The 27,972-nt window shown below is 32.1% G+C and overlaps 1 protein-coding gene across 1 annotated transcript in view; it reads left to right on the forward strand.

The window, feature by feature from the left end:
- The window catches only part of LOC118188810 (LON peptidase N-terminal domain and RING finger protein 3), a 119,956-nt gene that overhangs the window by 73,447 nt on the left and 18,537 nt on the right, over positions 1 to 27,972 (forward strand). Inside the window, exons 6-10 of the mRNA XM_085809038.1 lie at positions 4,404 to 4,479; positions 6,431 to 6,545; positions 6,681 to 6,802; positions 7,622 to 7,789; positions 14,580 to 14,764. Coding sequence (XP_085665164.1) covers positions 4,404 to 4,479; positions 6,431 to 6,545; positions 6,681 to 6,802; positions 7,622 to 7,789; positions 14,580 to 14,764 — 666 coding nt within the window. The remainder of the gene's footprint in view (positions 1 to 4,403; positions 4,480 to 6,430; positions 6,546 to 6,680; positions 6,803 to 7,621; positions 7,790 to 14,579; positions 14,765 to 27,972) is intronic.

A 27,972-nucleotide genomic window follows, 5' to 3' on the forward strand; every position in this document is an offset into this window, starting at 1 on the left:
TGCTACACAATACAAGTAATACCATAATTTACCAGTTAGCGTAGCCAACGTACATTACGCGCATAGACTGGAATTTTCTTGAAACGCACCTGGAAAACCTGGAAAAGTCAGGGAATTTCATTCTCCTGTTTGAGTGGCAACCCTGATTCAAGAAATTAAGCCAGCAGTTCTTTAAATTGTAAAAATTATTAATTTATTAGTAAAAATAATTCATGTAAAAAAATTTTAAAATTTTGGTTAGTGTTGTTCTGAACTAGATGAGTAAACTGAAGTGAGATATGCTCATTAGTTAACTTCCAATCCCATGATTTTTATAAAACTATGTAAACTTCAGTAATACAGTCAAATACCAAAAATCCACCAACTCCTGAAATCTGCATTGCCTCTCAAAATATAAACAGTCAGTTTATAGGTTCCGGAAAGCACAACATTGAGTACGAAATATCAAAGAAAAAATACTTACCAATTAATGACTTCATAATTACTGAATAATAATGAGTAATAACGGAAATACCAAATTATTGACATTATGATAAAAGGTTTTTTCTCTTTAATCTGAATAAAGGTAAAAAAAGCAGACGATTTACTCAACTCTTCTTTCTAGTTCATGATTCACGTTGTATTTTCTGAGTTTTGTTATTTCACAAGATTTTTTAGTGCTGCCTTTTTTTTTCATCCAGATATTTTGTAGATAAATTAAAAATATTTTAAATTTCAACCCTTTTCAATGCAATGACAGATAAGAAACGCACTCATGATTTTACTGCTTACAACGTTGAAAAACGTAAACACGTTGCATTGACAGTAATGCAGAAATTGCAAATTCTGCAGAAGATGGAGGCAGGTTCCACTCCTCGGTTTATAGCAGAATTGTATGGAATTGCGACACGATTGTGTATGATATATGGAAAAATAAAGAAAAGCTGTTAAAATTTTACAGCAAAAGTGATTCTAACACCGGAATCCGAAACCGGAAATCTTTGCATGAGGCGAAATTGGAAAACCTGGATGCTGTGTACATATAATATAATGAATAATCTAATCAATATGTAATAATAATTTAATCAAATGTATCTAATACACCTTATTTATTTTGCACTTTGAGTTTGAATATTAAGATTTATCTTTTCTGTCCTGAAATCGGCACAACCTCTGGTCCCAAACTTTGCGGACTTCTGTTGTATCTATTTATGCATTGCTTTTGTCTATTGGTAGTATTTCTAAATGGATTCTAGTGATTAAAACTTTTTTATTAAAAATATTTTCCTGGCTATTACCACTTATCATACCAGGAAATGCACCAGTTTTGCATTTCTCAGTATTTTCCAGTTAACTTTCTTTTAAGTGTAATCATTTAAGGGGAATGAGATGTATACAATAAATCAAAAGCTATTTTTTAAATGTCCTAATTTCTTTTAAGTATACATATGTCATAAAGCTGTTATGAGAATGTGGTTCATCATAATTGTTTTAAGATGAAGCATTTATTTTTATTACTCCTAAGTGACTTTAGAGGACCATTATAAATATACACAGTTTTTCCTCTAACAAGATTAAGTACAAACATAGGGACATCTTTCTCAAAAGCCAATAAAACTTGTGCCTTGATGGTATGCTAGAATATATAAAATATGTCCCTAATTAACCTATTTAGTAATAAAATTAAAATACTAATGGCATTACAACTGTAATTTTTATTATTGTTACAAAGAAGTGTAAACATTGTTCATGATTATTAATTAATGCCTTTTTAAACTTTAATTCGCAATGTAAAAAATATAAATTAGTAAATTCACTGGATAGGTAATCAAAGTTTAAAGCTTTAACAAAATTTTTGGTATGTATATGTCACACAGTTTTTCCACTAAAGGTGCCCAAAGCTGAAAAAGCAGTAATTTGAGAAAAATTAAGAAAACAGTTTCATAACTTAAAATCGTTTACTGTTTTTAGAATTAAAACATTCTTGACCCATATTCCCTGCCCTGGTCCCACCATTTTAGCATTCTGTATCTTCTCTTTAGACCACTTTGAACATATTTTGAGCTCTTGTACTGTTTCATAAATTAATTTATATATAAATGCCACTTGCATGTGCCACTAAATCCTATACTTTACCATGTTTTATACACAAAACTTTGGTAAAAGAAAATGTTTTGTTAGTCACTTTAGGAATACTAAGTTAAGGACAGTTCGTAGAATGAAGTAAATTTGAATACATTAGGGAAGATAATAGTGATATCTTATTATTGCATTATTCATGCAAATATCAACATCTGTTATGCAAATAATCAGATTAGTAATGTTTACAAATTGCATTTTGGATACATTGTTATCTAAAATGCTATTAAAATTTTTGTGGAGATTTTGTTTACACACATGCAAGCGTTTTTTAAGTTTCCTGTCACTAAGAACTCTGAAGACTTGCTTATTGCTGATTGTTACAAGAAGAGCTCGCATTTGTAAATACTTTTAAAGGCACATTAATCGCTTTTATTGAAACAGAAAGTATGTAAATTACATATGTTTGTAATCAGCAGAAAATATCATCTGTTTTCAAAACTTTTTTGTTTTCAAGCTGTCAGGTTTTTGAAGAACATTATAAAACATTATGTCCTAGTTCCTTTGAATTAAGTTGCATCTTATAAGGGATGAGTAAGTGAAGGCAGCTCTTTAATGTTTGTCATATAAGAATCAAGAAATTTGTAACCATTGCTGAATGTAATATTTTAGTATATAATCATTTAACATTTTATGATTGAGTTTATGATGGAACTGAAAAAGTATTATATATTAAAAAGCATTTTAGTATCTTCTGTGCAGAATGAGTTGGTGCTCGTATATTAAGGTAAATTACATAAAGCTTTTCTGTAATATGATACTCTTGTTGTCCATAATGGATTCAGATTAATAGTTCTTCCTTTATTCTTCATCTGTGAACTTAGCTAAAATGCTTTTACTCGTAAAAAATACTTTTTATTGTGATAGATATTCTTATTGATTCATTCTTTTTTATCTCATGCCCAAGGTTGCTTTGAGTCTTTTTCAGGCATCCCATTCAAATCAATATTGGTACTTGCTATAAATTCATAACTGTTGTCCTAGCTATTAACTCTTACACCTCCAGGAGTCTGCAGTTCATAGTTTAAGAATTGTTATTATCTTTAATGCCTGCAAAATCTATTAGAGATTTCTTTAGGATCTACTGCTTGCTGTACATAATCAAAGACAATTTAGATGTCACAACAATATATAAATTCAGAGTAACATGCACCATTGTACATTGTATTCAAAACTATGTTAAATTGATAGGATCTTAATAGATTCGAATTGAAGTGAAAATGAAACAAACAGTACAAAATAAAAATCTCATGAGTACTTTGAATTTTAGCAGTGTGTTTTCCTTTTGTAAAGCAACTTTGAATATTTCTTTGAATATTACATCCCTAACATTATCTACATGATTTATAAGAAATCAAACCTTTAGATGTAGACTTAGGAATTAATGTGAATGGCTATAGTACAATTATTGTTACATCAAAGTTTAGATAGAACTGCACGAGCCACAGCTTGGAGTATTTGAAAACATAGATTATGATTGCGTAATGAAAAAAAAAAAAAAAAAAAAAACACTTAAATGTCCTTACACCATTTTTCACAGCACAAAAGCAAATACTTAATGCCTTAATGGTGGTATTCTAATGAACAATTAAGTCGTCATTCAAATGCACAAAAGAATTATTTAAACAAGAGTACAAGTAAAAATTTTTAAGAGAAATTTCATATTTAGAAAGCGCTTAGTCTGGTATCTTGCAGATACTATCATCTATCATTTATATTGAGAAATTCACTTGAAAAGAACAGCAGAAAGATTGTTTTCAATTAAGACATTCAATTTGCTGTAAAAATTGCATGTAATGTGTTTGACTTTTCAAGGAAATGTTATCTTGTGCCAATTTTTCTTTTCACTATTTTTTGTCGTTGACAGCTAAAAGCGGATTATTTACATTTAAATAAAAATGGGTTTCTTTGCGTCGTGATGTCTCTTCAAATTTATTAATTTTAAGCAAATATGTAAAACCATCTGATTCATTTTAATTACATTAAAGATTTTATGGATCTGTTATGGAAATTTTGAAGTATTATTTAAGAAACACTATGGTGCATTAAAGATTAATTTTAAGTTGTATGCGGTAATTGTTATGGTTGCATTTAACTTAGGTATATTATCTTTCCTTGCCAACTAGGCAAATAGCCCTCGCATGCTTTGCCATACTAAAATAAATCCACCATTTTTTGACAAAATATATTTAGATGCTTTGTTAATTTATTTATTTTGAAATTGTAAGATCTTATTTTGAGAGCTTTTAATAAAGTTTGAGTAATATTTTTTTTTCCCCCCCCAGATGAAAAGTCAGTCTCTCAAGGAATTCATGTTTCTGGCCTTGATAAGCAAGACTTTGAATGCCCTTTATGCATGCGGTAATGCTGCATATCTTAATATTAAATTTTTTCTGTGTATGTGTGTGTGATTTTTGTTTAAAATTTAAAGGATAATATTTTTAGTGTTATATTCTGAATTTTGGTTTTTACGTTTCATATAACGGTCTTTATTTACCCACTGGTGGCTTGAGTAAATAGGACTGTTTAATGCTGGTAAGTTGACCTAAGATTCCAGCAAACAGGTCAGTTTCCCTATATGTAACATGAATTTAAGCCGTTCGTTCTTGGAAAATCCCCCAAGAAGGTATTTCTACTTGTCAGCAGTATGGTGCTTGGTATATTTGGTATGCTTTGTCATAATCTAAAAAAATCAAAGTTTCACTTATGCTTACTTATCGTACAGTTCATACAACTGATTTTGTATTTACTCTACTACTGAATAATCTGTTTTTGAATCATTCAGCAGTAAAGTATATGAATTTGATGCACAGGAAAAGTCACATTTTCACCTGCCTCCAAATATGTCTTAAAACATTAGTGTTAAACCTCAGTGTCTTCTGTTTTATTTTTAAATTTACGCCGAAGCACAGAGTTGGCTGGAAAGATATGTAAAATGTGAGGTTACAATTAATTTGGTTTACCTGAAAAGGAATTATGAAACTAAATTTGTGCATGAAGGAAAAATACACTTATTGTGAGTAAAAACTAAGGAATTTATTGTCAGCTAATTAGTTTTATTTGGGAAGAAGTAAAGCAGATGTCATCTAAACTGGGGATTTTCTGCTTAATTAAAAAGTGAAAAAGGGATTTCAGCAACCAATTAATATTTGAAACGTAGGTTTACTCCTTGCTTTAGAATCTTGTATATTGTTTATATATATATGTAATCTTTAAGGCAAGTATCTTTTATGAAATATGACCTTCTTCTATCCTCAGTGATAGATGAATAATTTAAAAAAAATTACTTCTTAGTTTGATCTAAAAATTTCTAGAAGGTATTTCCAAATATATCTTTTAAGTTTAAACCAGGGAGTGGTTGATTCCATCAAAGCTAAGTTTGGTCTCTAAATTAGAAGGGGAAAAAAAAAAAAAAAAAAAAAAAAAAAAAATTGAAACTTGCCATTTCTACTTAGTAATTTGATATATTCTGGATTGCTGCAGTTTATTCTCTAGTCTTTTTTTTAAGGGGCTAACTAGCTTTTCAGTTGATCAAAGTTTTGTGAGCCCCAAATTGAAAATCCGGACCATGTTTGTACTTATAATGCCATAATATTAATGTACTTATTTTTGTTAATGCCCCTAGTTTAAAAATAGTTATCACTGTACTTGTAGGGCTAATTTTAAAATAGTTATCTTAAAAAAAAGTATTGAGAGTTCTTTATCACTTGCGTAATTAAATTTAGATGCATTTCAGTTTATTTATATGGCATTTATCTAGTAGTTCTAGCATAGTATTTTAAAACTTAATAATTTGCATTTGTTATTATAACTAACAAATCATTATTTCTGAAAAAGCATGCCAGGACTTTATATCCCTTGGCACTAAGGAAATATGCTTTTGTTGAGGAAATTAGTTCAAATATGTTCTATGCAAAAACAAGGCATGAAAATGCGAATGAAACTACCAAGTTTTGCCACTTCCAATGAAATGCAACATGATTACTAGTATTTTTATCATTTAAACCACTGGACTGTCTCTACATTTTACTATTTCAGGTTCTAAACTATAAGAGTGAGGGTTAATAGAATATATTTTTTTCTTTGGGCTTTTTTTTTTTTTTTTTTTTTTTTGTTCTTTTCAAAGATTAAATTTCAGTAGGTTATGTGAAAGGATAAATGAATTGCAATTCTTTTATGTTGAAATAAAAGAACAGCTCTTTTATGTTGTTAATAAGCTTTTAAGTAAATGATTTAAGAAAGTACTATATAATTTAATTTCCTAATAACATTCAGTTAAGACTACATACCTTTGAATGCATTTTCTTTTTAGGATTCTGTGGGAGCCGGTTACAACACCATGTGGGCATAGCTTCTGTAGATTTTGCTTAAATCGTTGCTTAGATCATCAGCCTACTTGCCCTCTATGCAAAACATCACTTGCTGAAGTGAGCAAAGAACTGTTTAATATTATATTAAGTGTTCATTTCAGTTATGTTGTATTACATTTATAGAGAATTTAGATTTATTTTAGTAGCTTAATAATATTTGTGTATTAACTTTGTTTAAACTTCTCTTAAAAGTTCTTGGCTGAACGTGTTCAAAGTGTAACTGTTTTTGTTGAACTTGCCATCAAAACTCTATTCCCACGTGATTATGAAGAAAGAAAATCTGTTTATATGGAAGAGATGGAAGAATTATCCAAGTAAGACATTTTGCATCCATTCTTATTGGAATGAAGTCATGTTGTATTAAAGATTTGATTTTAATTTTCTCAAAACAGAAAATAATATTTTAATTAATTTTTTTTATTTAACTGAATTATTCATGAAGTACTGAAATGTATAATTTGATATTTAAGTAATTGTCTGTAAATGGCAAACTGTTTTTATATGGACATTTATTTATAACAAATGTATATTATCTTTTTTAAATCTTACATTGCATTTATGGTAGTTCAGAGTGTTAAAAAGAAATAATAAGATAATTAGTTTTTAATTACAAAAATCAACTAATTTAGTGCAGTAATATTTTACAGTATTTGAGAATTCACATGTAACATAATTAGTCATAAGACTAATTAGAGGATTTCTGAATCTTTCTTAAAGCTTGTATTTATGTAGTAGTAGGGAGAACTTTGCATTTTTTTTTAAAGTAATATAATTTTTAGTATGAAGTGTGAAAATCCAGGAAGAAGTAAATTATGTAACAAAGTTGATTCCTTCTGTGAATTTAATCAAGTTTTTGTTTTGTTTGTACCTTATAAAATATAGGTAAGTGAAATCTCTTAAAATATTTATGAAAATGAAATGATTTCATTAGTGAGCAGTCTAATTTTTTTATAAAATGCATTTTTATAATGTTTTTATTGAATATTTTATGTGGAAGTATTATCCAGCCATTCTGGCCAGAGTGGATGCAGGCCCTAAAACTGGGCATTTGTGTTGTAATAAATTGCTGTGCTTAAGATTTCACTTATATGTTTTTGATTGGTGAATTATTTATGATGCACTTTTCATTTTAGTGCAGGCAAAGATCCTAAACATGTGATCCCTCTATTTGTATGTACATTAGCATATCCCACAGTGCCTTGTCCTCTTCATGTATTTGAGCCTCGCTATAGACTTATGATAAGACAATGCATGGAATCTGGCAGCCGACAGTTTGGAATGTGTGCTTACATTGATGACAAGTAAATATTATCTTAAGTAATGTAAGGACATAATATGTAAGATTAGCTGCAATTTTCTCAACTTGTGCTCATATAGCTATAGAATGCCATAATACATTGCATAGTTTTTTTTTTTTTTTTTTTTTTTTTTTTTTTTTTTTTTGCTTTTATTAAGTGCATTTTTACAGCAAGTATATGACATAAGATTGTAATTAAAACTTAAAATTTTCAAATTGTGTATACAGACATGAGAATGATGCCATTTAGACAACACAAAACAGATTACCCCCTCCCATTAAGTAGAAGGAAGGAAGTACATCATGTAAATTATGTGTATTCTAAGCATAGCCAGAAATAGTAAAGATTTTTTTTTTTCATAGTAAGACAAATAAATGTGTTTAATTGAAGAAAGCACAATGCCTCATATTCTGTTCCATGTGCTTGTCTGTGGCCAATAATATTTAGTTTGTATTTTTACTCATTACATTAAAATTTTAGTTTTGGGCAACTTAAATGTCATTAGGCATGTAGAACAAGATTGCACTTTGTCATTTCCCCCCCCCCAAATCCATAATGTATTCTGTCTATAAATAAAGACAAAATGTAATTCATTATTAAAATTAAATAGTTGATACATATTTAAATAATTTTTTATAGAAAATATAAAATTTTTACAAAAATGTTTTCATTACTGAAAATCAGAAAACGCTACTTAATTAAGATTGTTCAGAATTAATATTCATATGTGTAATTTCTGCATTTGGTTTTTAAAGAGAATATATTTATGATGATTCAGATAATGAATTTTTCTCATAAGAGTTTTGCAGAAAATCATTTCATGTGTTTCAGAATGAACTTTTGAATACTTTTAGTTACTTTTTAAAAATCTTCATAATGCTTGTCTTCAGATTTTAGTTCATTTTACTATAGCTATTAATCAGAAAACAAGTACTAATTTTAATATGCATTTTGAACTGAAAGCAAAAGAGTTTTTCTTTAAAATTCTGTGCATAACATAACTGATGCATGTCTAAGAGATGAAAATGGAACACATATGCATGTTGCTATATCTAGTTTTGAAATAATTCTTTCAAATTTAAGAAACAAATTAAAAACAATTAAACATTGCATTGCATTTTAATAATTGTTAATAAAGAATGAAATGTGTTTTGAAAAATAAAATAGCACATAAATGTCTGTAATTCTATATCAAAGTAAAGTTATTAGTATCAGAATTAAAATAAGACAAAAATCAATGGTAATGGTATCTCTAAAGCCCATGTGTGGCTTAAACAAAAAGCAACGGTAATGGTATCTCTAAAGCCCATGTGTGACGGTTTCTTATCCAGAAATATCAATATACTGAGCTTCAACATGAGGTATAAAATTAGTTTGGTTTATTAGATTACGGCAAAGCACTCGAGGGCTATCTGCCTTAAGGGAGGGATGCCTTTGTGGAGGACTTTTTAAGGGAAACTGTCTCATACACGTTACACAAGGAGAAAACTACGAAAACACCCATGCAGCCAGCCCATTTGCGGGATTCGAACCTCGGACTGAACTACCAGTGTTCATCGATGTTACCACTCGGCCGCTAGTAGGCCTCAGTATAAAATTAAGCCAGCAATAAATACTTAAATATTATTGTTTATAGACAGTCAAAATTTAAATATTTATTGATTATAAACTGCTCAACACCAATGGAGTGTCGGTTTCTGTATTTCTTTGAAGAACTGTAAATTTCTGTTGTTGATAATTTTAACTAAAGTTTGTTTTTTATTATTAAAAAGGTTAATTTTTTATTTAAAATGTAGGCAGGTTTTCCTAAATAGAAAGTCTGTTAATGCTGTGCTGGTGCAATTTATATACAAGGTGTCTATAATTAAACAGTGCTGTTTCAAAGTTGCCTACATACGAAATCAGCGATTAGAAAATTGTGAAATTTTGTGGTGGTCTTAATGAGGGGCTGAAAATTTCTTTCAGCGGAAAAAAAAATTTGCTTACAAATAGTGTCACCAGAGGGTGATATGTTAATAAATTGCACGTACCTTCGCACCCATTATTATAGTTTTATAATTTTACAAATTTGTTACAAAAACATGTTCCACATGATTGCTATCATTTTCAGCTACTATCTGAAATCACAAGGTGGCATGTTCCACAAGTAACCGAAGTGTGTGCTGGGAGGTGTTCAGCACTTGGTGCGAGATATTGGCTTTAAGATCAGGTAAAGTTCTTGGATTCTCACAACTTACCTGATAATTCAAATGTCCTCAAAGCCAAAAATCACATGGATTGAGGTCTGGGGATCTATCTGAGAGGCCACACATTATGAAAGTGCCAGCTAGTAACACGTTGTTCTGTAAAATAACATTTAAGAACATTAGTAATACACAGTGCAATGTGTGGAGGAACTCCATTTTGCATAAAGAATGTGCGAAGGCACTGACGTGCTTGCAGTGACGGAATATTTCCATTTTCTAACAGCAATGTATATCTCTTATCGAGCATATCACTGGGCTTGTTAACTTCTCAAATAAGTAAGTGCCGAGAATAGACATAGAAAATCCACACCATACCGTCACTTTTTGTGAATGCAACATAACCTCTAATAGGCAGGGTGCGGATTTTCTGATTCCCAGATTTAGCAGTTGTGAATATTCACAACCAAATGAAAATGCTCTTCTTCTGTCCCGAAGATACTCCAAGGCCATTCTGAATCTACCTCAAAGCAAACAAGAAACTGAAGTGAGAACCATAGTCAAGTGTCAAAATCCTGTAGAAGCAACTGCTGCATTAGTGAAAGTTTATAAGGATAACATCGGAGGATAATCCACAAGGTCTTATGAATGGAATGTGATCTATTCAGAATAACTGCTATATGTCGGACACTAGTGCTAGCCTGCCCTGTACGACTTGAAACGCAACCTCTTGTACTGCTTTTGCAGAAACAAGTTTGATTCCTCTTCCAGGATAAACAGAAAACAATGCTGTTTCTTCAAATTTTGTTATTTTCTGAAGGTTTCTAACATTCATTGGACCTCTTAGAATCCCCTTCGAGGTCCAAAATTTCCATAGAGCAGCTACCATGGAATTACTGTTGTAGCAAACTAACAAAGTGGTACTGTAGAACTGTGGTACTAAGAAAGCACAATCTCGTAAACTTACAGTCACTATGAGCAACAAGCACATTGAAAACAAAATCTGTGTGGATGTTTGTAGGTTTTTATAACAGCTGCATGACATCAACAAACATTTACATTTTTACTAAAGGTTTTCAAAATAAAATGCCCTCAGGTGATGCTATTTGTAATTAATATTTTTTTCCACTGGAAGAAATTCTCATCACTTCTCTAAGTCCGGCACAAAATTTCACAATTTTCTCATCTCTGGTTTTGCTTATAGGCAGCTATGAAATAGGGTTCTTTAATTATAGACACCCTGTGGATTCTAACATTCCAAACTAATATAAGTCTAACTGCCCAGCTTTAATTGTAAATATTTTCTATTTGGTATTCTTAGGGTTCCATGGACCACTTTCTGTGAACCTAAGCACACACCTAGACAAAAGTCTCATCCTCTGTGTTAAACAATACATAGCATTTGAAATGTTCTGTCATAGATGTTAAGAAGATGTATGGAGAATCCACATTTGCCACAAATATGCCTTATAATTTCCATCTGAGCCAGTTATTCTAATCCATGCCAAAAGTGCATCTGGTGAACTGCTGAAGAGGCCTAATGCTGTTACCTAGGTGGAGATGTGACCTCAGAAGCTGGAAAACTTTAGAGATTGTGGTTGACCCAGTTTCCCTTAGAAAGTCCTCCACGAAGGCATCCCTCCTCTTAGGCAGATAGCCTTAGTGTGCATTGCCATAATTAAATAAACCAATCCAAAAACAGGAAGGGGCTGAAATTAGGAGGAAAAAATGAGAAAAATAAGAGTAAGATACTAAAAAAATTCACATAATGTGTTGCAATAATGATTGATGCTTATATATTTATATTATATGAGTTAAATTACATAAACTAAGCTGGGAGAAATAAAGCTGGGAAAAAGTCAGTAAAAATTAAGAAATATTCCAGTCAAATAAAATTTAAGAAAAGTTGCACATTTGAATTGAGAAATAAATTAAGCATATTATTTGTATACATCATTGATTTCATTCATGATTTTGAAAAATGTAAGAAAAATTCAAGAATTATTGCAGCTTTTTAGCTCAGGCATATATTTATTAAAAATACAAATCATGACATATATATTAGCTCTTCCTGTAAGTTCATTGATGTAACTGAGAAATTCCATGATTTCTCACACTTGACTAGAGTGTTTATGTTTTCTTTTAATTGTGAGGTTACAGATTGCTTGTTAATCACAGTTTTCTCTTTATTAGATTTCGCAGCGGGAACCTGATCTAGCAAGCTGTCATTTTGATAACCATTAAAACATGCATTAGTTGCTAAAGTTCTGATTTCTTAAAGCTTGTGCATAATTTTTTTTAATAGGGCTGTTATTTTCATATTTGTTAATTCTGGGTTTAAGAATTTTTTTTTTTTTTTCTGTTTTAAGAAGTTGGTTATCCTACTGACTTAAAATTTATGCATTTCTCTTCATCCATTATATCCTTATTCGTGCAGTCTGTTGTATGTGATAAAGCACATTTAACACATTGTGGTTAAAGAAAGTACTTTAATGAAGAATGATGCCTTTTCTGGCAGTTACAGCATTGAAAAAAAACTGCTTGTTTTATATGTGTTTTTCTGCTATAATAGAGAATAGCATTAGGTTCTTTATTTCATAAATTTTTATCTGCATTTTGAATCTGAACCAGATATATCAGGAAAAGGGGGCATGGGAGCTTTAGTCATGGGTAAGTTGTACAATTTATTGTACTGAAAATCCTCTTTCAATGAATGTTGTTTGAATCTTATCTTTGTAAGCCAAAATCAGCAATCCACTAAGTACCACCTTTATAGGTCGATTATGCTTGTGCTAATAACATAATGCTTACTGTGTTTCTCATGGAATAATTTTCAGGGAATTCCGCAATCATCCTCTCTAAAAGGCAGTATTTTTAGGAACATGCCATTAATTTTTCATATGAATTTAGCAGTCATATTTTGGGAAATTTGACTTCAAAAATCATCAAATGAGCATGCTGCTGGATTCACCACAGTTGGCAGGATGCCAGAGGCTTTTGTAATGGATTTCTCCTGCACACTCCATGTGTCTGGGGAAGCTCAACCTATTTCCTAGAGCGTTGAATTTATTTTTGTGAATTGGTAGGGTATAATCAGTTTTATCTATTTTTAATTGTTTAACAGTTTTAGTACCAAGCTTAAAATCTTCATCATCAATATTTTCACTCTTTACAGAAATTTTAAAAACTTTGTGTTTAAGATCATAGGGTTGCTCCTCCTAGTTTTGGCTAAACCAGAGTTGTGAGGCAAATTTAGCGTACCCCTCAAGTTGTTAGCTTCCTTCCTCAAGTAAGACCAGGTGTTCTGCCAATCCTCGATGATGATAGTGTTTGAGTCAGCAGCTGACTGTCTTTACTGAAAACTATTTATTGCAAGTGTAACTTTATTAATTTCATCATCTACTTCCTTAATTGTTTCAGTGCTTATGCATTGATCATCCTAAGCCATACTTCCTTCAGCAAGAATAGCATCAGATGGTGCCAGATCATCATCTACGTGCATAGTCTTGAGTAGGCCTCATGGCAGAAAATCATCTGACATCTCTGTCATATCAATGTCTTGCACATATGAGCAGAGCAGGGAAATCATAAATAAATTTTCCTGACTGTCAGAAATCAATATATGTGTATTCATCTGACATCACTATAAAATTTATGCATCGTTTTGGTCGACTGTATTATTTTTGCTGCTTTGATGCCAGCTATTATGTGATTTTTTTGTTTAGTTTAATTTACATACAATTTTTTAATTATATGTAAATAATAATAATTAATTTTTTAATTATCAATATGACCATTTTTTTGGAGAGGAGGGGGATGCATTTGTCCATCTGTTCAATCTGCTAGGTTCGAATTTGCAAATTTAATTTCCTCTGTTAGGGTATTGTTTTTAAATATGTATTGATTGATAACATTTGGTTTTCCCTAATTTGCACTTCATATTTTAGTTCTAATTTTTAAAAAAATGACGAGGGTAAAAAATGGCAGATGATAGTGGCAAATACCCAGCCATTCAACTGGTAAATGAGTAGGGAATATGAATAGGAATTGAAGAATCTTAGAAGAATCTCGAGGTACTAATTGCAGAATAAAATATGTTGTAATTCATCCTAGAGAACCAAATATTTCCTCACATCTAGAAAGCAGTAATTCTTGGCTCTGAGTGAAATCATGCTTTTGATCAAAAATATTTATGCCAAAGAGAAAGGGGGAGGATAATTTTTTATCAAATCTAAAATATGAAATTTTTATTAGTAGCAAATTAATTTTAATATTTTAATTTTTTTCCTGTTTATATTATGTAAACAAAGGTGATCTTATAAAATTCACAAAGCAAAAAATGTATTTTTTCTTATCCATGAAGGTAAATAAAACTTTTGTGTAATGCATAAGCAAGTAAGTGTTTTATATAATAACTGACAATATAATGGAAAATTTAAAGTGTAATTTTCAAAGAGAAAATATTTACTGGTTTATCTTTTATACTGAAAATATATTTAGAGAACTTGATCTTGCATTCTCTATCCATGAACTGTGAACTAAATTCTTGCTTGCATGAAGCATCATTCATTTATTTGATGAAGTAATAATTAATAATGTCCGTTTTAAAGCATAGCAGAATTTGGCACTATGCTGGAAATACGAGATGTTCAGTACTTCCCAGATGGCAGATCTGTTGTTGATACTATAGGAAGCAAACGCTTTCGAATCTTAAAAAAGGGGGAGAGAGATGGCTATCATACTGGAGCTGTAGAATTTCTGGAAGATGAACCTTTACTTGGAGAAAATCTTGAAAGTAAGCATTTGTTTTTTTTGTATACTTCCTTTCATAGTTTATTATTTATTCATTTTAATACTCAACTTATAGCTAAATTTTTATAAAATATGAAGCTAAAAATATTGTAACTTATATATTGGTGTTATATACGTATATGTATAAAATCTTTGGTGTTGCCTTGAGATTGCATTTTATTTTTATGTTTTTATAGAATAATGTTTCATTTCTTTCTCAAAATCGTTTGACTGTTTGAAAGTAACTAGTGTAATGATCATGTTTTTTTTGTTGCAGTATCAGGATCTTGATGTGTATCTAAAGTATCATAAAGTTTTTTTTTTTTTTTTTTTTTTTAAATTATCTGAATGTTTTAAAGTAGTATTAGAGTAGATTAGTTTTAAAGTAGTGTCTGATAGGCTTAGCAGGCAACACTGTAAATCAGTTATGCCCTTGCCAGGATTTGAACTGTGGGTCTCTTGATTGTATGTGCTTCCAATTACACCATGAAGACACATGGTGAGGAATAAGATAAACAAGAAATACAATATAACACAAGTCCTTATATTATTATGAATGTAAAAGTAAAAGTGGTTTTATAATCAGAAGCTGACTTTTGATGACTTGTTTAGTAATTATTATAGCTTTCAAGGTGGTTAACCATAATAAAATTGTGTAATATGTTACACTGCTCATTTGTAAATGCAAAAGAGTATTTAATTATTTTCGGACTAAATAATAGTATGCTAACAATATCTGTACAGGTCCAGTGTTAAAATCATTTTGAAATTGGTGCATTCCTGTCAGTTCTTTAACTGCATATCATTATGACATTGTATAGTTTTGGTGATGATGCCTAGTTAGTTAGCTGTATAATTCCATTTTATTAATATTATTATAATTATTATAAGGGTACAGCCCCGATTTTCCTAGCCGATTTTATTAATATATAAGATGAGATGTTTTCCCCTTTTGCTTGAATCCATTTATCAAGACTAAATGTAGAAAAAGATTCTCAGAAGATAATCTATCTAACCATTCAAAGCACAAGTGACTCTCATTGCAGCCTGGGCAACTGATAGAAACTACCTTTTTTTTTTTTTTTTTTTTTTTTTAAAAATCTTGAGAAAAAAAATTAATTTAGTAAACTTGCTGTATTAAGCATAGGGTATTCACAAAAGATTATTGGAGTTTTAAATTTTTGTATTTTCTGTTACTTGGGTGTGTGAAAAAAAAAAAAACCATGCATGAGTTAGAAAAGTAAGTCTGCAAGATTTTGCAATACATGCTGTACATATTCCACATGTACTACAAATGCTGACTTTGGACATATTTTACTAATACAGTATGCATCCTCTGCTGAGCATCTGTAGTTTAATGGTTGCTTCAGTTGCAACAAACCTGTGAAGTCAGAATGGTGGACCATAAATCAAATCTTTTACATATCTACACAGAAAGGATCACAAAGGTGTCAAGAGACTTAGAAGGCCACAGGGGCATAACTGCCATAACATTATTAGTGCCATAACAACTTACGCAGCAGTGGGCAAAAGCTCCATTCCATCTAAGTTCCTGTAAGGAGATCCTCTTACTGCTGCCAAGGTGTTTTTTCTCAAAATTAGGACAGAACATGTAATGAGGCAGGACTGTACCTGTATGACCTATTGTGAAATTCTAGTGTGCCACACATTTCTACATATACCTGTAGAAAATGGGCAGAAATGCCCTGTTTTATTGCCAGTGATAGTTTCTAGCATGTCAGTAAATAGCATGTGGATACACAGAGAGGGACTAGCCATCATCTTTCTGTTGTTATTTGATTATTGTGGTTACATGATAAAAAAAAAACTTATTTATAAATCAGGTATCAATCCAGCAGTGAGGAAAGCTATCATTCCTTAACTTCCTATAGAAAATGGTGATTGTATTGGTAGGAACCAGATCTGAAGCATATTAAGATAGGCATGCTATGTAACAGTTCTTGGAAAAAGTGTGCAAAATGTTAACTTCTGAAGAATTAGTTTTGTATTATACCGTATTTCTTGTCATTTTTTTGTTTTCCATGCATAGATATGTGATTCCCATAGCTAGGATAATGAAATGTTTATGATCACTATAAATAACATCTAAGGGAAACTTATCAGCCATTGCTTGTCCATGCATTTTGATAATAAAATTGGTGCATACCACATGATTTTACAGGATTCAAGGTACAGTCAAAAGTCGTTAATCCGGACTCGTTGGGACTTCAGCGATTTCAGATTATCGATTTTTCCGGATTATAGATCATCAGTTTAAATCTCGTAAGATGGCATGCAGAAATTCCAAAATTAAAAATATGAAACCGTAATTTATCAAATAAAGAACAATTATGATCTAAAGGGTATCAAAATTTACAAAAAAAAAAGCTTAATATTTCTTTGTTTACTTTATTAAACATTTCTTTCAATGTAGTTGTTTAAGTTGCTTCGTTTTATGTGATAATACTTTCTCTTTAATTCTATAAACAGACATAATTTCTTGTTCAGTTACAAAGTTCCGCTGTTCAAGTCCCGTTAATTGCTGTGCCGAGAATACCGACTAACTTGTCAATCGAAATTTTTTTGTTTTCACTAACCTCTCTGTCACATTCTTCATGTCTTTATCTATTTTTTGCAGCAATTCCACTTTTTGTTTGATGGACATCGAAACATACTTTCATTTTGTACGTTCCTTTGGGAGCTCCAGAATCGGAAATTCTACTTGACATAATCGAAAGTTCAAGTTTACTTTTGTAATATTGCTCTTACAGTCTGCAAAAAATAATAATCCAGATTCAATTCGAAGATTAAGGAGCAACGCAATCATCAACATTTACTGAAATAGATAATTAGATAATTTTAGCTTATACCGTCCGTTATACATTAAACGCGCACGCGAAAACGTATTCTGCGATTGCGCACACGCATATGCGCAGTCGTAAAAGGTCTTACGCGCACGCGTAAACGCCTATGCGCATGTGTCAACGCGGCGCATGCGCAGAAAGTTTTTAGCTTTGAGGTCCGGATTATGGGTGTCCGAATTAACGACTTTTGACTGTATACAAAAGCTACAGACATAATGACTTCATATGCAATCATTTCTTAACACCTTCTGCAATGTCCAGGGCTGCATCGCTACTGACATTTTTAAGGCTCTGTGTGAAAGGTGCTTTTTTACAGCTGAATTTCTTGTCTAGTCCAGGTTGTCCAATAATGTTCTCTTTGCACAGGCATTTCATGAACTGGAAATGTTCATACCATCTATTATCTATGCATTGTTATCTGGTGCCAGGTCTCTATAAGTAGTTATATAAACTACTTACATTTGCAACTGTCTTTTTTATACCCTGTACATTAAACTGTCAAATAATATATACAGTTATTTCTGCAGGAAAGACAGTAGTGTGAGAGATAAGCTGTGTGGAATGAAATCTCATCTGAACATTCATCCAAATCATAATAGTTTGTAACCTAGAATAGCTTTTAAATTGTATGGTGTTGATGCCATAATAAGCATAACTTACTTTTCACAAATGGATGTATTTAATTGATTTTTATTTTTAACATTTTTTCTTCAGACTGTACAAACCTACCATAATTGTAAAATACCAAATACTTTTAGTTCTAAAAATGCACTAGTTTGATTACCAGGATTGAACACTATTACCATTATGCAATGTGATCAAAGCTATGACAAATGCAAGACATGAAAAGTGGTTTCTCTATTTACATTAGACGTTGAAAGGAACTACCAAGTGCCTTCAGATGCATGTTGATGACCAAATCTTCATTAATATTTATTTCACTTTTTTGCCTTAATATTATTAATGCAACCATTAATGTGAGTCTTCAGTTTGTTCTTTGTATGGGTATATCAAAATCCAGTGCTTTTGTGAAGCATTGCAAGAAAAATTGAGTAGGTAGAGTGCTGACCAATCACAACAAAGATCTGATTATTCCATCTTTGAAATTGTCAAGGAAAAATGTTGTGTAGTGACTTAGCGTGTACCACATATAGCTCTGAAAGGTGGCCAATTAAGTTCTTCAGTAACTAAAGCAATGGAGTTGAAAGAATATCGTTATGTTGTTAAGTGTTGAGTTTAGAATTTCAATGGTGAATATGAGCTCATTAATGTTGTTATTGCATTCAAGTGCATTTTGACTTTTTGATTATCTTCTAATAATTGCTTATACCCAAGGGAATGCTACAAAGCTACTCTTTTGCTTTCCATAAACCCTGAGTGGCATTACATCATTAAATAAAGTAAAAAGGAATTTTTTAATGCTAAGCTAACATAGTGTAATAAATAATTTTAATAAGCCATGTGGCCAAAACTCTTGTGACTGTATAAAGACGGCCTTACTAGTCGGGGCTAATGAGGCTACACACATTGTAAAGCTTTACTGTAAAGGAATTAGTCATTCTGTAGTAACTTTCTTCCTTGTTGTATGTACTAAAAATTTTTTCTCTTTTTCTTTAATGTAATGTACTCTTTTAACCCAACAGCATCTGTTAATATAGTGTGTCTCTATAGTACTGCATCTGTTTGAGGACCAAGTGAAGTTTTCCTAACTGTAGATTACAAAATAAGATACTTCTTAGTATTTTCAGCTTATAATATGACTGTGTTAGTGTCCCTTATGTCCTTGTTGTTTTCAAACAATGAATTTCATAAAGATTTAAATTGACTTTCTTTTATTTTATGATGGGAATACTTAAATGGGAACTGTAATGATTTCTAATTCTATAAATTATACTGCACTGAAACACAAACCAGCAGGAAATCATATAAATATTTTACTTATTTCTGAATAAAATGTTCAAGTAAGATCATTGACTGTTGAGAAAACTTCCAAGAATAAGTGCTAAAAGGACCCTCTCTTTCAAACCCAAACTGAGAATCTTTCTTTATTTTTCAAGTAAAATTTGATCAGGTCATCTAGAACCTTTGCAGTATATGTCATCTGTTGTCCTGAAGCCTAGCAAGAAATTAATCTGTAACTGCAGAGTTTGTTTTTAAGGTATTTGGGGCTTTAAAAAATTGAACTGTCTTAGCTCCAGATAAGTATTAAAAGCAAAATATTACTGATTTCATATCATCAGTTCACCAAAACGGATTTAATCTAAATAATAACACACATTCTAAGACGTTTTGCACAGGTTCACCATTTCAACAGACCAAAGGAAGTTAGTTGTATGGTTCCTTCCCATTGGTATGCCAGGAGGATTATCATTTAAACGTTTCAGAAGTATAAACTGAGCATGAAGTGCTACAATGCATATTAAATACTGTACAGTACCTGAAGATACACTATCAAATTGATTGCCTTTTTAAGCTATTGGTAGCTGATGAGTGATAAAACTTTATTCAAATTTGCCAGTTAGTTACCGTGAAACCTTTTCTTAATCTCTCTAGCCTTGTGCCATTTGCATGTAAAAGTTTATTCATTTTATGCTTTCTTTTTTTCTGTGAAAGATAATGATCTTAATCATTTTTATTTAATTTTCACCTTATCTTCCTCAAATACAGTAGTCTACATTCCTTATTCTTCTTTCTTTCTGTTTGCGAGTGTAATTCTAAAAGGATTAATAAATAAGATGACCTCAATTAAATCCATAGAATAAAAAGTGGGCTAAAATCTGTAATAAATTTAGAGGGATTAATAATACTGAACAGCAGAAACATAAACTGTTCCAGATCAGCTAGAACTTAATACATCAAGAGAAGGGGAGAAAGGGAATATCTATTATGTACACACATATACTTTAAATTTTGAAATGAGCAAGTTATATGTAATGTTGTGTACCTGAAAAATGAAAATTCCTAAATCTTTTATAATGGCTGAAATGAGTGCTAATAATGATCGATGCTTTTTGATGATGCAAAATTCCAATTTCAGATGTTCAGCTTCTGATTTTCAGTACGTTAAATGAATATTAGATTTTTACCTATTGCCACCAAGTAGTTATACTGTCTGTGGAAATAAAATGGCACTCAAATATTGACATTTGATATTATGGATACTTATGTAGTAGATACACTTACAAGTTTGATGTTCTCATGCCCAAGCACTTAAATAGAATTTGTGTTATAATAACATGCTAAATAAAATAATGGGTATTGGATGAGTTAACTCTTTTGTATTGAGAGAGGAGAGGACCAAATCTGTTTTCCTCAAACATTGAAAATGCCCATGTGTACGAATTTCTGTTGGAAAGTCTTTGCTTCATTCATGACAAGTAGAATGCTACAGCGCTAACAATAGCCTACTTTAGTAAAGGGACAGCTTCTTTCTTGGATACTTTCACCATCGTGGGCAGTTTCGCTTTGGGACAGGATTGCAACTTCGGGTATCAATAGCTAAGCATTGACACTAAACAAAGGAAAAAGAAGGTGCATTCAACTAACTCAACTAACAGAACTACTTTTAGTCATTTCAAAATAATGATTGCCATGTGATTTAACAACTCCCAAAAGCAATGAGCAATGCACTAACGTTATGGGAAACACTAGGTAGAAAATGATTCAGGCGACCTGCAAATGTCTGACTGCTCGGACATTTTGGGCGACTTTGATGCGAAAGAGTTAAAGACCCAAGAATCAGTGTAATATTCATGAAGACAAGTTTTGAAGGTTTAAATACAGAACTTTTATCTTGTACTTCTGCAGCTGAAGAAGTTGGTTCTATATTTAAGCCTTTGAAACTGATCCTGCAAATTTATGAATATTATCCTGATTCTTATTGCTTTAACTCCACCATTAAGCTTAGAAATCGCCAGTTTTTAGAATGCATCAAATTTTGGTAACAATGGGCATAATTCTCCAACAAATATGGCACTTTTTATGAGTTCTTTTTTTTTCCATTATGAGTTCCAATGGTTTTTGTAAGAAATCATTTTTGTGTGTGTGTGTGTGTCTTGTACACAATTTTGAAGTATGCACCTACAAGATTTTTCTTGCAGTGGAAGAAACTGCAGTAAAATGTATGCAGGATTACAGTATTTTACTGCAGAATCACTGAAGAAAATTATTGCTTGAATCTATTCTTAAAACAATTGGTATAAAATTTCCACCAGAACGAAAGAAACAAAAATATTCCTCTAAGTAGGATAATTAATTTCCATCAAAAATACCTAATTAAAATGCCAAATATGATATGTATGTAATAAATAACTTTTTGGAATTATAAATCATCATTCGTCACTCTTTCTTCTATACAAAATTGGCAAATTGTGCTAGCATAATCACTATACCATATTGTCAACCTAGTTGTGTTGCATCTGCTTAAACTATTGGCTAGAGATACTTCTTCTTGCCTGACCTGTAACAATATAGACTGCTACTGAGTTTTTTGCAATTTTCCTGTTTTTCAAGTTTTGCTTATTTTCTTATTGCTTACTGATTACTTACTACTATGTTAGATTGTTTCTGTACTGCTCTGTATGCTTCGAGGAGAGATAAAAGCCCTCTCAAATGTGTAACACGTATCCTCCCTGTTTAGCATATAAGTTGATCCAAACTGCATACATGTATTTGTTCATGATGGCAGAAGGATAGTAATTGGTTTAGTTCCCAATGGTCCTTCTCTAATGTAGAGCTAACATTTGCTTTATACCAGATTTTTGAAACACAAATAATAATCTAAAATGCAATAAACACTGCTACATTCTCACAACTCTTAACTTCTGCAAACAAAATCAAAATAATGTCATAATTTTAACAGGCTTGTGATTTTTATGATTGATAAATTTAATATTTGAACATTGTCTGTTTATATACATAGAAGTGTTATCATCATGCGATTTCACCAAACTTTATTATAACTGTGAGAATATGGCAGCTAAATGCAAAAGAGATACCATAAATGGAGGCACAAAATTGTACAATATTTTTTCAGATTGTTCTTTTACTTTTCTTTACCTTTTTGGGTACTGTTTGTTGGTGTAGTCGAGTTCATTTCGGAAATAGTCCTAAAATTTAGTATGGTAAGTGGTGTGTATTGTAACCCACTGTGTACAAAAGTGCAAAATTTCGAGTTAATCTGTTAAGTTATGTTCTATTCATTGCTGACACACATACCCATGCATGTAAATTTTTTGTATTAATATAGATGCATAGGAAAAGTGCTTGGATTTTCATTATGTGCTGCCAAATCATGACATTCTTTTTTAAATGGTGCCAAGTGAAAACAGTAATATATTGTTTCGTGTGTAGGGTTTCATAATGAATTAAATGCGCACAGAACTAATGATAGCATAGTAAAATTAATTTTTTACCAAGAGAAACACTTTACAATTCTGGAACTCCACAAAAATGCACTTACAGCTCTTCTCAGTATCACAGAGTAAAATGAGCAGGTACAGATCAGACTACTAAGAACGTTAAACACAGCACAATGCAAAGTGCATCTAAAAAGACTCCCACGAAGATACTCTGAACTCATGCAGAACTAAACAACTATTGAGAAACTGATGCATTTCCCTGTCTTACATAGTTTTTCCCCAGCCACTGGGAAATCTCTATTACTTTCCACTTGTCAAAATTTTTGGAAAGCATATGAGGGCCAGATATGATTTCAGTTACATAAAAGGATAAATTGCTGTTATTCCATTACAATACCCATTACAGTTGTCCAGGGATCGGACTAAAATGTAAATGGTCATCAAATTTGCCTACTTTGGACGATTTCTGCCCAAATTTGACAACAAAAATTAGTCGCCAAAACCATTGCTACCTTGGTGATATCTTTCCAATCTAGCGAGATAACCGTTTACTCAATATTAAATAGACTTACCCAGTGTAATCTTATTTTTCTTGCAGAATATCATTTCTTTCTACATTATACAAAACAAATACTCCTATTTCACTAAAACCATTTACATTCAAAGAGTACACATAGTTCAAATGTACAAAATTCATAACAATATTCTTTCATGCATTAGTGGAAATTTTCTTTTAATGACTAACTTCGAAATGGAGTAATTTCAAAGTCACTATTCATGTTATATTGCACATGTAGTAATCTAGTGCAGTCTGTGTGAGATTAAAATAAAATAAATATTGGATTAAAAAGTAAGCAATTTTAGCTCGGTCTTTTTATAAGGACTTCATATTGATATGTAAAAGTTGAAAATGTTTTGTATGCCATACTAAGCAAGCACTCTAAACACTTAAAATTTATTAGATGTCTCAGAATGTTACAGTACTGCTCAAGAAAATAAAACTTTGTGATTTATTTTTGCCTGTGTTGTTTTTTCCATGTCTGTCTCTATTAATAAAATCCAGGTATGTCAAGATTTATTAATTTTCTATTAGCTGTGCACAATCTGTCATCCAATCCGCAACCATAAAATCCTGTTTGGAAAGGAAACTTTAAAATGCAGTTTCCATTGTAGCTATCTTAAACTCCATTATCTGAGTATGATTGATATAAAAGTCATTTCTATAATACCTTCTTTGTCAAAAGATCTTTTAAAGAAATTGCATCATTACAGCACTTAGATAATCTGAATGCAGTTGAGAAGTTCATTCACAGTCTGAATTGACAGCAGCTACAGGAGGTTATGCAGTTGTAATGTTCTAAGATGTCCAGTTATTCCTTTCCATTTTATTCTATACCACACAGTCTTGTAATGTTGTGATACTTATTTGACAAAAAAAATGTGGTTTTCTTGTTGCCTGAATGGATAAGTGTACTGAAACTGGGCATTACTATTGGTTCTTGATAACTGAGCAGGTTGGCTTTTATTGAGGTTTCCTGCTTTTAATTTAGTTCCCCTTCTGCCTACTTTGAGCTGAGTATAATACATGATATAATACAAATATAATATAATACAAACTCCTCCACAAGGCTTTGTAAGCAAAATAACCCATAAGTGCTTTGATATAATAAGTTGCTAAAACCAATAAATAACCTAACTTAAACATTAGACAGAATCATAATCATCACATAAAGCGCACAATGAATGAGTTGCCTAGGATTAGTGTCTGTTTTTTAATTGTGCAGACAGAGCTTTTTAACCCTTTCAGGACGGGCGTTCCATGTACGCATTCCCTAAGAACATCTCTTACAGCCGGGTGTCCCATCCACGCATCACTAGAGATTGCATTCGGAGGACGGGTGATATGTATACGCATTTTAACCTGGAATGTTTTTCTGAAGGCCACTAGATGGCATCCTATGTTCATTACTTTTGAAATGAACACAGTTTTAGGTTTTTGACCTTGAGTTTGATATATTCTGTATGAGTTTGGTATTTTACTCATCAACTGTTGCGAGGGTAAGGGGGAGAGAAAGCGTAAACAGAGGTGTGCTCTTAAAATCGCCGCGTGCCAGTATAAACATTCAGGTGTCTAATTTATATCTAATTCTTTTTTTTATTCTATTTTTTCCCCTCTACTGTGTACGGTCTTTTAGGTTTACTATTTGGAGTTTTGTTACGTTTTGCGTTGCCTTCAGATATATTTCCGTTTCTTCTCTTTTTATTTCGGAAAGCCTCACCTCCAGTCTATTATGATGGGAAGGTGCTATTTATCAGAGTAAGAATACCCTCGTATGTTTAATGAACCATTTAACTAATGCAGATGAGAGTGCTGATTCATTTTCTAAAGAGCTAGAAAGTGATACTGTTTCTAAGAGTTAGAAAGTGATACTTCTCCGTGCTTTGAAATTTACCACACTCAGTCTTCATTGTAAATTTTGTTACTTCTACTGTAAATAGTTTTTATTGTGCTGTTTTATTAATTTTAAACTTTATTGATGGATTTTATCAATTAAAACTTTGGAATAATTTGAATAGCACTTCCGAAAATTATTTTACAAGGTAAGAAATTTTTTAAGTGTATTTTCATGTAAAATAAAAAAACAAAGTTATTAAGTGCTAATTTTAACATATTGTTACGAATTTGGTATTTAAAAAGCTAATGTTACTTCAATTATAAATTAAATGGTTTTATTTCTCGCCAGTGCAGCGCGTGACGAATATTAAAAGAAAGCTAAGCCGGAAAAATTAAAAATACAAGAGCGCGTGCGTTAAATAAATAAATATCTCTTTTTGATTTCGAGAAAGTGCTGGAAAATTCTAGCGCGTGATTTTAAAAGCTTATAAAAGGAGGAAAACATCTCAGTTCGTAGTAATTGCTTAGTTTGTTGTTGTTTAGAAAACTGCTGTTGTTGATTATAGCGAATTCGCGGATTAGCGTTCTTTAGATGTTATGAATTACGTTCTATTGTACATTTGAGTAGTTAAAAGATAACTACTGTGAGATATTGTAATACTGCATGATAATTTGAGAAAATTTAAGCATTTTTGTTGTGATAATAAATTTTTGTTCATTTTTCATTGGATTTGTGCATTCATTTCATAACAAACCCGTACGTACGCAACAATTTTTGGTGTCAGAAGTGGGATTTTGAATGCCAATCACAAGAGCGATGGAAGAACAGTTAAAACAATTCATGGTAGCCTTTGCTACATTTAAAGAAGAAATGAAAGACTCTGTTAAAGAAGAAATTAGGTTTGTTAAAGAAGAAATGAAGTTGGGCCAGGAATCCGTTAAGGAAGAGATGAAATCTCTTAAAAATGAGATGAAAGCAGGTCAGGACGAAATGAAAAGAGAAATTACCTGCGTAATAGAAAATAAATTTGAGGCTATGGAAGGCAGAATAGACGCGGTTGAAACTAAAGTTGGACAAATAGAAGAAAGAGTTTCTTTGGTAAAAGAACAAGTAGAAGAAAGAATTTCTTCTGTAAAAGAACATATAGAAGAGAGAGTTTCTGCCGTCGAACAACAAATAGATGATAGGGTTTCTGCTGCCGTCGCCAAAGAAGTTGACAGCCTAAAGAAGTGCATAGCGACGGTAGGAAACAATTCTGAAGGTTTCAAATTTTTATCGATGCCTGCTCGTTCCGTTCTGAAACTATCTACATGTGATGGGAAGACCTCCTGGCAGGTGTATAGGACACAATTTTCTATCGTTGCGGATGCGAATGGATGGGATTCCCAAGCTAAGGCCTGTCATCTCGCCGCTTCTCTGAGAGCAGACGCAGCAGATATCCTGCAGACGCTTCCCGAAAATCAAAGGCTAGATTTCGAAGCTCTGTCCGGCGCCTTGGAGCTGCGCTTTGGGGAGAAACGTATAAAAGACTACAGCAGGCTCCAATTAAAATCCCGTCAACAGAAGCCCACCGAATCACTCCAGGAACTCGCCACGGATGTTGAAAGGCTGTCCCACCTCACCTTTACGGAGTGCCCGAGAGAAACGAGGGAAATCCTGTCGCTGCAGTACTTTATCGATGGCATCCGGGATCCCAAAATACAGAAGGCTCTACGAATGGCGGATGTTAAAGACTTGAAAAGCGCTTTAGTGTACGCCATGAAATTCGAGGCAGCCCAGCAAGCCACCCGTCGAGATCGCTACCCAGTTAGAGCTGTGCGAGTCCATGAGCCAGTGGATCAACTCATGGCTCGTTTAGATGATTTAGCCAGACAAGTCGACGCTTTGATACGGAGTAGGAGGGAGAAGAAAGTGGCTCTAAGGTGTTGGAGATGTGGTAGTGAAGGTCACCTAAGACGGAATTGCAGAACACCCCAGGGTACGGAATATAAAGCAGATGATTTTACCAGACAAGTCAGTGGCTTGAGACGGAACATAAGTGAAAAGAAACTAATTCTAAAATGCTGCAACTGCGGAGTTGAAGGCCACATACGAAGAAATTGCAGAACATCCCGAGGTACGGAAAATAAGACCATTTCCCAGCAACGACGCAGGAAACAAATTAATGACCATATCAAGGAACGGAGGTTGCCAGATAATGAAAAACCCTGTTTTAAAGCGCTTAAGATCTCTATAGTGAGTGGCAACAATAACGGACTGTCCATCAATGGGAATATCGATGGAGTTCCTTGCAATATGATCATTGACACAGGAGCTAATGTTACCATCATTAGGAAAGATTTAGCTGAACAGTTTAAAGATAAACTTATTTGGACGCCATCCTGTGTTACCCTTCAGACTGCGTCTGGTGACAAGATCGACATAACTGGGAAGTTAAACGTAAACATCACGTTTGGAAGTGCCGCCTACCATCACACGGCATATGTGGCAGATATTATAGATCCATGCATACTCGGATTGGACTTTTTAAGGAAATACAATTTTTCCTTAGATTTCAAAAACAATAAGCTGCTTTCAGCATCTGATGGCATG

The sequence above is a fragment of the Stegodyphus dumicola genome, chromosome X2 (assembly GCF_044657685.1).
Source record: "Stegodyphus dumicola isolate Sdum_Otavi_A_Nest chromosome X2, ASM4465768v1".
In the NCBI taxonomy this organism is placed as follows: domain Eukaryota; kingdom Metazoa; phylum Arthropoda; class Arachnida; order Araneae; family Eresidae; genus Stegodyphus; species Stegodyphus dumicola.